At 49.8% G+C, this 12,719-nt stretch overlaps 1 protein-coding gene across 2 annotated transcripts in view; it reads right to left on the bottom strand.

Moving 5' to 3' along the window:
* The window catches only part of ST13 (ST13 Hsp70 interacting protein), a 31,707-nt gene extending 22,535 nt beyond the window's left edge, over positions 1-9,172 (bottom strand). The window contains exons 1-5 of one of the 2 annotated variants that reach the window (XM_078867093.1): positions 8,876-9,172; positions 2,468-2,531; positions 1,531-1,615; positions 820-890; positions 13-97 (exon numbers count right to left, since the gene is read on the bottom strand). In XM_078867093.1, coding sequence (XP_078723219.1) covers positions 13-97; positions 820-890; positions 1,531-1,615; positions 2,468-2,531; positions 8,876-8,985 — 415 coding nt within the window. In that variant the 5' untranslated portion in view covers positions 8,986-9,172. The remainder of the gene's footprint in view (positions 1-12; positions 98-819; positions 891-1,530; positions 1,616-2,467; positions 2,532-8,875) is intronic. The other variant, XM_078867094.1, reaches the window with a different exon arrangement.
* Between the last annotated feature and the right edge of the window lie 3,547 nt (positions 9,173-12,719).

Below are 12,719 nucleotides of genomic sequence, written 5' to 3'. Positions count from 1 at the left end.
CCATGGCCTTACCATCGGCCAGGGCCTTACCATCGGCCAGGGCACTCATGGCCTCGCCCTTCTTCTCGTTAGCCTGGTCCATCATCTCCTCCGACACCTGTGGCACACACATCGGGTGACGCTAAACTACGTGTACATTACGGATGTGTGCAGAGGTTCCAAGTAAATGTTTTGTTTAAAATGTGATTAACCAGAGGTTATAACTCAAAGAGACAAGAATAGTCTCACATTTCACCTGGGTCACTAAAATAACACAAAATAAAAATTCAACAACGACGCAAACAGAGAAATCGGAGCAAACACAAACAGATGTGCGAGTGTATATACAAGCGTGCCGGGCCCACATTGGAGCTCGCTAGCAGCACCTTCCCAAAAGTCTGTTAAAGGCTACATATGGGGGATCATTGTCTACGTGCTAACGGTGGTGATTGGGATTTAAATCAGGGCTCACACACGTGTGGTGATGTAAAATCACGCGCTGAAAATACATTACCACCATTATCACTAATGCAATGCAATTAACAATACAACTGGGATTTAAAGGGCACCTAAACGTGACCACATCTCAAGATGCTGTACAATAATAGTTTTGATCATATTGTGCTCTCCATCATAAAAAAAAATCCAAGCATTAAATTCAGCAGCTGCACATAGCAAACAACAGGCAACAATCCATACAGTACCTGCATACGAGACAATCTCATTGCTCCATCTCCGCGATGGATGTGCTCTCAGGTGCTCTCCTTGATCATGAATAAAAATCATGTACTCTTTTTATCCATCCATTTCTAATGGTGAAGAGGGTCAAGATGTGCTCACCTCAACCTCAGCGTCGCCCATCTCCTGCGGTGGATCGTGGTCCTCCTCCACCACACCCTCATCGTCAATGTCTGCGCACAGGGGGAGATAAAGAATCGTTAAAACCTCTGCACGCCAACACCAGCAGATCCATTAGCAACGACACCAACACTATTCATATTACCGGAAGCATCAGCACTGATACAAACATCAGCACCAAAACTACCATCTGTAGCAACAGTAGAATCACCTTTCACAGACTGTTGGGGCAAGTACTGTTAACGAGCGCCTATTAAAGCGGAAACTCCAGCATCACGCCCAGCCACTTTGTCTCACCAGTGTTGATGTTTACACACAGTACCAGCTACTCATTTAAGGCTTCCTCATCCGAGTGGATGCCCAGTTCATATATCACTCGCCATCATTGTCAGCCATGGCCGGAATTTGAACTCGGGTCATCAGGCTCGTAGTGCACTGCGCTACCCACTGTTCCACCCACTCCACTGGTGGTAGTGCCACCAAAAAAACACCAGCACGTGGAAAGGCATCGGCAGCGCGAGCATTCGCAGCAGAGACTCCCACGTAGACACCGTGGTTGAAAGCACCAGCAGAAAACAACACAAGCGCCAGCATGCAAAACGACACCAGCAGCACCGGCAAGAATGAGCACCGCAGCAGGAGCGGTACTGGCAGAGGGAAGTAGAGGGCTGAGGTGCGCGAGGATGAACGTACCCAGATCGCTCTCTTCGCTCTCAGGCTCTGGTTCTGTTTCGGGTGCCGAAGTGGATGGGGGTGGGGACGTTGGCTTCTTCTCCTCCTGCTCAGCAGACATCACAATCGCACCACGCCATTACCACGACTACCACCAATGGCCAATTAAACATAAGGATCAGGATTTGCATTCATAGGGCGCTTAAATGCCTCGGCAACTCAAAGCGCCTTACATGACATCTCGTATAAACCATTCCACTGCCTTGCTGCAGTCTATTCAACAGGGACCCCTAGTGGCAGCTATCCCTGTGCCCAGAGTGTGACTGCGGCTCACAAACCTTTATTAGAGCATGTAAACAATTGAGGACCCTCCTAAAAAAAACAATCCAATTGACTCAGTGTGGCTTTCCTGGATAAATAAGTTAATTACATTGCTGAGGTCTGAGAGGGAAGCGAAATCAAAAGGGTCAGTGACATCGCGCTACCAAACGAGGTGGGCAGTGGGCGTGATTTTTGTGGCACTGAAGCAGAAAATGGCAGTTTCAAAGGACTCCGTGGCTCCTGTGGTTATTTATAAGAGCCATTGTTGGTGGCGAGGTTACTGGATCATACTCAAGATTTGCAAAATTTTATCACCGTTGGGAATCGCTGTAAATGAAGGCCATGTTCAAATTTCAAGAAAACAAAATAATTTGAAAACAAAACCGTTTACGGTGATGTAATAAAACACAATGACGTCACCCATTGTGGACTGCCTCGTTTTGATCCACTGGCAGTGTTGAATGCATGAGTGTGCTGCGCAAATGGGCGTGGTGTACCACACTGCATTGGCATGGATGGTTTGCTGCCAGCGTAATGGTCTAATGAGAAACGTAGCACCGTGGCGATTGCCTTGCACCTATAAGAATGTTACGAATACCAAATGTCCTAATTGTTATTGAGGTGGAGCAAAAAGTGCCTTGGGGGGGGGAGGCTTGGCTGCACTTGGCTCCTCTGGTACCGCTGGCACCTGGGCTCCCATGCTGAAACGGCATAAGATGCACACGGGTCAAAGGTTAACCTCTCAGGACCAGCACAACAACCTCCCCACACACACAAGCCAGTGCTACCTGCCACCTCATTAAATTCATCATCAGCCACGGTCAATCTACTGCTGGACGTCAGCTTCCATAAGGCGCTGTCATCTCTCGCAAGCCTGCGATGCATGAAATCCATCAAGCATCAGCACAAGCAGATATTTTACGGCTCCACATTTAGCCGGACATCCTCTCGGAAGCATACCTGTCACCAAATATTGAGGCAATGTGATCGCTAAAGCACTTGTGTTATAAACATTTGCGTAGACCACTGCAACGTTCCAACGCTAATTGCTGTAAAGGGTTCCCCGAGTAGAGCAATATAGTTCCGAAGGGCATTCTCTGCAGAAAGGTTGTGGTACAGAAAAATCTATTCCGGCCACCTGAAAATGTGTATCAGCCAGATCACTGACAGTAAACCTCGGACTCAAATAACATCAATTTTTTCATGGTTATCACATTCAAATGTGAGTTATGGGCAGAGTTATTAAATCCGGTTTGAATATTTACCCAAAACCCAATTCATTAAAGCCACAAATCCAAGAGTATGAGCAGCCATTGGCAGAGAGTCATCTCTGGGCATTGCCACCATTTTCTTTTTTCCCTTCATGGAAGGACGCGCTCAATGGGTGACGCCCTATGAATGAATGGGGGTGGAGGTTTTACGAGGCTCCTCCTTCCCCACGCCCGGCACGTGTTGGCATGCTCCCCAGGCCATGGGCTCTACAAACATCGGCAAACCAGAATGAACACAATAGTGGTCAACAGCAGGCACCAGTCTGCATTGAGCCAAAGGTGGCCCCATTATTAAGCAAATACAGCAGCAAGAGATTTCTGCTCCAATTCTTGGCTGAGCTAAGGTGCGGTGGTCACGTGCACAAGACACCAGACTTTTTCCCCGCAGATGACGTGGTGGTAGTGGAGGAGGGGGTGGTGACATGAGGACAAGACGAGGCTTTTAAAGTCCCCGTTGGCTCAAATGCCAGATTTATCGGTGGGACGCCATCGGGGCAGATGGGACATCTGCTGAGACCATGCAGAGAGCCGGGACCCCACAACAAAACAATGCAGGGGGGGGGCACTTTTTTTAGATCCTGTGTTGAACTAATTCGCTCACAATGAAAGCACGGATAAGCTTCTGGATGAAGATAAGTGTTATAAAAAGCACACTGCAGTTGTGACTATTATTTCAAGTGGAAAATATATTCCTCTTTTAAATCAAAGTGAGATTTCACACACAGAGACAAACGTGAAGAAATGAACACGTACATTCTCTTAGGACAGTTCTGTGAATGGATTTATATTTAGCGTTCGACTCCGTCATCATTGTTGTAAACCAATGTCTACGTACGATCTAAAGTCATCATATTATTAATGTTTTTTGTATGATGCGTCATTCCTTGAGAATAAAAAAAATATCTTTCATAACGTACACCAAAGGTCTGGTTTAAAAAAAATACCCTTGCAAAAAACAAGTGTTGTTTGAGAATGTATGCATGCGTGTTGAACTTCTTTTGCACCGTACGTTGCCGTGTTAATCAAAGGTGTGGGGAATCGGAGGTGATATGACCTGGAGAAAACGGGTTAAAAATTACACAGAGTAGCTCGGTGACCACTGCCATACTGCCAGTAGCAAAGCAGTATTGAGCAAATACTCGAGGGTGCAGAATACTGGACTGTATGTTTGGACAAGATGAAGAGAGGAAGTAGGGACTGCATGCCACTTATCATCCATTGCTGTGAACGTAAGACAACTGTGGACAACACACACACCCTGCATTGCGGAGCAGATAATATGAACAATTGTTCAAATGGTGACATAAGCACCAAATTCGGCACATTATCTCCTTAGGGTCACTATGTGGGAAAACATGTGAGCCACCTAAAAATCAAAGATGGCCACCATTTTCCTAAGACGGCCACCATTTTTCACATAATGCCCACATTTAATACCTTTTGAGCAGAGACGTTAAGTCGCATTGATCTGAGATAAACAAGGTAACAACAAGGGAGCATTCAGCGGTCCCAGGGAGACCATTTGGGAGAAGGGGATTGAGTGCCACTGTGGGAGGGAGGGGAGAGGCGTAATTAAGGAGCACATGGCTGCTTTGCGTGCCCTGTAATTTCAGAATAAAATTGTCAAGTTCATTAACTTTCAAAAGTGGAGCAATTGTTAGATTTAGATTGTATTTATTTCAGCAGGAAGGGCCCAAATTATGGGTTAGGTTCTATGTCATGTGCACCCTGCGGCAGTACCGATTTTGCAAGGTACAGATCTTCGTTACAATCGTGGTTTCATAGGTCGTGATACAAACAAAGTATTGGCACTTGTCAACATAAAAAAATGACATTATTTAACGAACAAAAACACAGGATTTATTGATTTAGTAAACCAAACGCAATCAGTAACTGGGAACTTTAAGTATGATCCATACAGACTTGGGCTTCAGCTTCTCAGATTATTATTTATTACAGCGACATCTATGCAGGACCTTTAGTTGTAGGAGCGAACAGAAGGTTTCTCATGGGCGGCAATGATTCAATTCCCAAATCTAATAATGCGATAAATAAGCGTTCAACAATGGGGAAGCAGTTATGAAGAAGGCCTGTCCCTCATTGTTGAATGCTCCTAATACAGGATATTAAGATATATTTTTCCTTGGAAAGTCTGGATGGAGTAGTTTCGTGGTGAAAGAGGATTTTTTTTTATAGTGCTGTGTGGTCGGCCTAGCCCGAGTTTTCTCCCTAAACAACGTGGACATTGGGGGCCTGGTTCAAGGCACCCGTGGTCATAAGGAAGTCTACATTTGTGAGCGTGCAGTGGACACCCCAGGAGCAACAGTATTTGAAAACACAGGGAGGACACCGATACAGGTAGACATTGAGGATATAACTGGACGATTTAGGGAGACACTGAGGGACAATAGAAGATGTAGGGACATAGGTTACCAGGTAGATACTCGGGAATCTGTGATAATGTTCCTTAATTATCCCTGTTAGACAAGCTACCAGGCCGTAGCGCATCAGGTAGTTATCAGGAAGTCTGTGACAAATGTTCTCATTACCAGTTCATTTTGTGGAACAGGTTACCAGGTTGTAACGTATCAGGCAGTCGGCTGGAAGTCTGTAAATAGTTGTCAAGTTACTCATCAGTCATTGTGACTATCAGGTTTTACTGGATACACTAGTACCAAGTGGTAACTTTCAGGTTGACTACTATGTATAGTCAATGACAAAGATGATTATTTCCTCTATCTAACCCCTGGGTAACCTTTTTTTGTACTGTATTATCTCGATGTACACTTTATTCATGTATATTCCCTTGAGGGGGTCTGGACTGGTTAGTTTGCGACCGGAAACATGGCGATGCCCAGGAAGGAGTGATCTTATCTGGAAAGGTAGTTGTACGAATAACACATTTCTGTCGTCCCTGGTTCCTCGTAGCACTCTGCCTTTACTTGGTATGTTGCTACTATACAAGTTTCAACTACTGCGGGAGCTTCTTTCACTCTTGTTTGCTGAAGCATACTGCAGTGGGAAAGTGGCATTGGGTAGCATGGCCGGTGCTGAGCACCATACAATTTCCGGAAGTTCTCCTTAGAAGATGTGTGTGTGTTAATGCAGGGTTGATCCCTCTTTACTGTGAGATCAGCACGAGGAATTGATACTTTATTTTTTTACTGGACTGTGATACGTGTACTGTTTAACTTGTGTAGGTGATCGTTATTCATTCACCCTATGTCGTGGTGCGTGTTATGTATTACGCTACCGTTTAGACCAGGGGTCGGCAACGAAAATAACAAGAAGAGCCATTTCTTTCCAATTCGGTACAAAATTCAGTATTTCAAGAGCCGCAATGCATCTGAGTACATACTGTACATACGTACATATTGTCAAGAAGCAGCCCGTAAAGAGCCGCATGCGGCTCCGGAGCCGTAGGTTGCCGACCCCTGGTTTAGACCTTTCCGCATCGCACCGTCTGGATACTTGACCTTTTTGTGCATTCGTCGGAATGTGATTTTTTTACAGTTTTGTTGTTAGTAAATCATGTTTTTGTTGTTAAAGTGTCATACCTGTCAACCCCTAATCAGTGCCAACCTTATTACGAACCTTTTCAGACCTTTTTGGTCACCCCATGCACTTACAAATCTCAACATTCATCCTACAAAGACCCATCGCAAGGAAGAAACACAACCAAATAGACAACATATGTTTGCCCGTATCAAAACGGCTGTACGCCGTATGGACCTGAAAACAATTTCCCTGTTCAAGAATACGGGGTAAACCGTATGGGTTGGCACGGTATGAAATGTGCTGGCGTGGGAGTTCTGGTTTGTCTGGGAGCGTCCTTCCTAGCTGGGGTGTGGTTTAAAGGACTGTAATACAAGGAGTGTAATGACCCAATACCAATGCCCGCCATTCGCCACGGTCACCACGGCGCCTGTGCCAGGCGCGGTGCACTTTGAGGCTGCCACGTGGAGTGTCGAATGCTCGCTGACAGATCTCGGGACAGACCCAGCAGGTGCCATGGGTTGGCCGACTGAGATGACCGGTAGATGCACCACCAGCCGTACCCCCTACTGAGCCACCATATGCACCACCATGCCACTAATGCCCATTTTCCACTGCAATATGAATGACCATATTGTTCAATGTGTGTGTGGAGGTTGAGAGGCTGTGTGGAGCGGTCTTTGTATGTTTGGAGAGTGAAAAGCTGTGTCCGTGCGGAGCTGTGGGGAGCTTTGAGGGTGACAAGCCATAATGAGCTACCCCCTTTGCTTTTTGGAGCTGTGTGGAGCTCTGTAGTGCTATGTGTGGTCATGTGTGTGGCCGTGTGTGTGGCGCCGTGTGTGGCGCCGTGTGTGGCGCCGTGTGTGGCGCCGTGTGTGGAGCCGTGTGTGGAGCCGTGTGTGGAGCCGTGTGTGGAGCCGTGTGTGGAGCCGTGTGTGGAGCCGTGTGTGGAGCCGTGTGTGGAGCCGTGTGTGGAGCCGTGTGTGGAGCCGTGTGTGGAGCCGTGTGTGGAGCCGTGTGTGGAGCCGTGTGTGGAGCCGTGTGTGGAGCCGTGTGTGGAGCCGTGTGTGGAGCCGTGTGTGGAGCCGTGTGTGGAGCCGTGTGTGGAGCCGTGTGTGGAGCCGTGTGTGGAGCCGTGTGTGGAGCCGTGTGTGGAGCCGTGTGTGGAGCCGTGTGTGGAGCCGTGTGTGGAGCCGTGTGTGGAGCCGTGTGTGGAGCCGTGTGTGGAGCCGTGTGTGGAGCCGTGTGTGGAGCCGTGTGTGGAGCCGTGTGTGGAGCCGTGTGTGGAGCCGTGTGTGGAGCCGTGTGTGGAGCCGTGTGTGGAGCCGTGTGTGGAGCCGTGTGTGGAGCCGTGTGTGGAGCCGTGTGTGGAGCCGTGTGTGGAGCCGTGTGTGGAGCCGTGTGTGGAGCCGTGTGTGGAGCCGTGTGTGGAGCCGTGTGTGGAGCCGTGTGTGGAGCCGTGTGTGGAGCCGTGTGTGGAGCCGTGTGTGGAGCCGTGTGTGGAGCCGTGTGTGGAGCCGTGTGTGGAGCTGTGTGTGGCCATGCGGAGCTCTGCGTTGCCGTGTGTGGAGCTCTCCGTGGCCGCGTGTGGAGCTCTGCGTGGCCGCGTGTGGAGCTCTGCGTGGCCGCGTGTGGAGCTCTGCGTGGCCGCGTGTGGAGCTCTGCGTGGCCGCGTGTGGAGCTCTGCGTGGCCGCGTGTGGAGCTCTGCGTGGCCGTGTGGAGCTCCGCGTGGAGCTCTGCGTGGCCGTGTGGAGCTCCGCCTGGCCGTGTGGAGCTCCGCATGGCCGTGTGGAGCTCCGCGTGGAGCTCTGCGTGGTCGTGTGGAGCTCCGCGTGGAGCTGTGCGTGGCCGTGTGGAGCTCTGCCTGGCCGTGTGGAGCTCCGCGTGGCCGTGTGGAGCTCCGCGTGGAGCTCTGCGTGGCCGTGTGTGGAGCTCTGCGTGGTCGTGTGGAGCTCTGCGTGGCCGCGTGTGGAGCTCTGCGTGGCCGCGTGTGGAGCTCCGCGTGGCCGTATGGAGCTCCGCGTGGAGCTCCGCGTGTGGAGCTCTGCGTGGCCGCGTGAAGCTCTGCGTGGCCGCGTGTGGAGCTCTGCGTGACAGTGTGGAGCTCTGCGTGGCCGCGTGGAGCTCTGCGTGACAGTGTGGAGCTCTGCGTGGTCGTGTGGAGCTCTGCGTGACAGTGTGGAGCTCTGCGTGGTCGTGTGGAGCTCTGAGTGACCGCGTGTGGAGCTCTGCGTGGCCGCGTGGAGCTCTGCGTGGTCGCGTGTGGAGCGGCGCGTACCTCTCCAGCCACTGCTTGAAGAAGTGCAGCTCGGGCTTGTGCAGCACGCCCGGGTTCTGCGAGCACAGTAGCACGAACGCCTTCAACTGCGACAACTTCTCGGGCTCCATCTCTCGCTACACGTACACAGCTAATCGATCGGGCACTGGGGCAGCGGCGGCGTTATAATTATTACTCGTTATTCGTGTACGGCAAATTGTAATCGTTGCGATAATTCGCACTTGGTAGCTGCGGCCTAGACAACAAGCACCAGCGCCGCTGCCTGAAGAGAGAATCCCCCAACGTTGTGAGGCGGGGGGGGGGGCGGGGCGCGGCCTCGTACGTCACCGCCCACGCTCGAACCAATCACGACGCGCCGTGCAGGCATCGTGACGCGGCGCCGACCAATCGCGTCGTGGGCATCGCCCCCCCCCCCCCACTTTGCCTCCTACCCGCTCTGCAACCCCCCCCTTCCGCCCCCGCCCCTCCCCCCGCCAAGGGGCGGGGGTCGAAGATTCCAGAAGCGTAGTCACCCCCCCACCCCCTCTCCCCCCACTCTGTGCGACCCCTCTCTGTGTGACCCCTCGCTATAATGTTTATAATTAGTAGAATGGGGGGTGGGGGGGGATTTTTTTGGGTCTTTCGGTAAAGTCACGTAGATAAGTTGAAAGAAAATAACAAAACAAACTACGTTTCATAATTGTTTTTTTACCCTTCTATCTGGCAACAAAACTGACACCTTTTTTACAAGGAGTCATGTTTGCATAGACCACAATACCTGCAGTCATAATGCAAACAAAAAACATAACTCTGATAATGAATGCACTGTCCTTGAAGTTGATTGGTCCACACCCGAGACAGATTTACTGAGAGCCTAGTCTCACATGGGTTGGACCAGATGACGCCAAAAGGCGCACAACTCAAAGACAATGCACCATCAGAGTATGAGAGCTCGGGGTGAAAGCATTTACACCATTGGAACCTCATTTGCCAGAAACTACGTTTCGATCACAACTCAAGCGATCGTCATCAGGAGGAATAAAAAAACCAGAGTAAAGCTGATAAGGCAGACTGTTTTAAAGGCTTAATTAATGTTAGCTGATGAGGCAGACTGTTTTAAAGGCTTAATTAATGTAACTCTTCGTATTTTTGTTTGATTTTAAAGCACACGCGGTTGTGACTAAATGTGCTAACACGGGAAAAGTTTTGCGCGAGGGCCACTTGGCGTTACGAACGTAGCGCTGGAATATATAATAACCACTTGTGTTACCTAAACTTTAAAACAAAAACACCCACGTCATCCACTGCAATGAGAACAGCCTAGCGAATGCGTTTTACTGGTAGGAACCTCCTGGTTCCACCACGCCACAGGGGATTATTGTGTCCGTCGGTCGTGCATCCAAAAATGGGAGGGGTGTGGAGGGGCTGGGTGGGGAGGGTGGGGCTGGGTGGGGGAGGGGAGGGGCTGGGTGGGGAGGGGCTGGGTGGGGCAGGGTGGAGCTGAGTGGGGGGTGGGAGGGGTGGGGCTGGGTGGGGCGGGTGAGGAGGGGCTGGGTGGGGAGGGTGGGGCTGGGTGGGGCTGTGTGGGGAGGGGCTGGTCACCCCGTGGTGCCCTTATAAAACCTACTCACGCCGGCTAGTGCCCGCCCTCACAGTCGGGCATATTTGTGGAATACACCACGCCGCCGTTGACCCTGGCCATGGACAGAGCAACCCAACGTTCCTACCAGCTCCCTCCGCTGGAATGTGTTTGTTTCTAGTTGGATGTATTTCGTTAATGCGATTCATTTCACATTGCTGGTTTTCCCCCTCGCCTGATCCATATCTGTTTTTAATTGAAACCGCTCGTGCGGATGTTGATCATGAAACATGTTGTTCAGACGCTTCAGAAAATAGAACACGCAGCATGAAAGGAATCCGAACTCTCATTTCGATAAAAAAAAATTAAAGTCACGTGAACCCCGCTGGGCTAAATCCTCCCATAACCATTTATGGCCAGCCAATCACGATAATCTCCAAACTTATCCTCCTTCAAGCACCTTTAAGAGCCTCTTAATTTAATATTCCACATGGCCTTTGGGGGCGTCCATAAATGACGTCACGCGATTTTGGACGATTTTTGACCCCTCCCCCCCTTCGTCACACAGCGTCAAAGTCAGACCCCCCCCCCCTCAAATATGACGTCACAAAGCTCTGCCCCCCCCGCCCAAAAATGCTTTAAACTATTGTCATTGTAGTGCGTATTTAATGTGGCGCTGCAGTCTGATGTCGGATAAAACATTCATTAAAAAGTCTATTTAATTAAGTAGAACGTGGTGTTAATATTTATTTAAAGTTGCGCATTTTATGTGACGTCACATTTCGCACCCCCCCCCCCTCGTCACACATCGTCACAAATGTCTGACCCCCCTCCCCCCCCAGGTGCGTAACGTCATTTATGGACGGCCCCTTTGAAACAACCCGAATCCCGACAATATTCGTCACGGCTCGATAGGCAAATCAAAAGGAACGATTTACAATCTTGCAATCTCTCATTTACTTGATACAGCTGTCGTGGCTGTGACGGTTCCACCTGTAGACGGAGGCTTGTGTTGCCTCCGAAACGTCGTGATTTTTTATTTTATTTTACTTTTAATAATTTTAATATTTTACCTACGTGACTTTACCGAAAAAACCTAATAATATGAATCCTTGCAGTCACGAAAGCTTCAAATCTAGAATTGATTTACAATCTGACTTGGACTTCCTTGCGAGTCTGTGCCCGAGCACGTGGCCATAGCCGGAGTCACCTTGATTCGGGCATTGTGATCCTGATCGCCGAACCATCTCGCGCTCTCTCTTTTTCTTTCTTCTGATCAGCTTCGTTGGACCAACATTCCCATTAGCGACGTGCACATGAAATGCAATTATAATCTTTGGACCGGTCGTCGATTACGACGACGGGGGATGGGAAGTCTTGCCCAGGTTGCCGAGAACACACGACGGCCTCCGATAACAGCTGCAGAGGGCCACGCGTCCATCCACGTGGTGGCCGCCCAATCAGAAACACGAGCACATGCTGCTGCTGTTGTTGTACGTGTCTGCGGGTGTGTCAGCTCGCGGTTTCAATTTACTCCGCAAACAATGGGGGGGCAAGGAGGGATATTGAACCGCGTCAGAACATCGAACGACAGACGCGACACGATTGACAATTCCACCATAAAATGGGCCACACTTTCCACAACCACGGTCTCTACACACACGTAAAAAACCACCCCCATTCCGATAGCTATTTGCAGCGATTAGGTCTTTACGCCTGAAGCTCATTCACGAATATCGACGTGCGCCAGATCGGTGAAATTAATGTGCGGGGCAGTGGCATGCGAGACACGGATTTTTGTTGTGAGGGGGGGGAGGGGAAAGCACAGGGGAAAGCACATGTTCTGGAGCAGAACTGCACTTAAATCTTGCGTACTGTGCTGCAGACGAAAATAAGTTTATAGGGAAGGGCAGGCAATCCTCGATGCAGTCCCACGGAACACCTCGTATGTAACCCGTGTCGTGTAAAAATTATATGCTTGAAAACATTGTCAAAAACACGTTGGGAGTGTAATGGAGACTTCATTTGAGTCATTGATGTCTGCAAGTCACGGTTGACGGCACATTTCTTTTTTGACATTCACGATCTGGCACAGGAATGTAGAATGAACTCGATCACCACCACGATCCGTGGGCCAAGGTGAAGAGGTCCTCATGAAACAGTCACACGGCGTCACTTGGAGAAGGTTGGTAAATCCCTTTTATCAAGAGCGCTTACGTACAAGGAAACGTTGAAGGCGGAAATTATGGAGAAACACAAATTGTCTATACATGGAGCATGCGCCAA

The sequence above is a fragment of the Lampetra fluviatilis genome, chromosome 23, assembly GCF_964198595.1.
Source record: "Lampetra fluviatilis chromosome 23, kcLamFluv1.1, whole genome shotgun sequence".
NCBI lineage: Eukaryota > Metazoa > Chordata > Hyperoartia > Petromyzontiformes > Petromyzontidae > Lampetra > Lampetra fluviatilis.
This window is presented reverse-complemented; position numbering and strand designations above follow the sequence as displayed.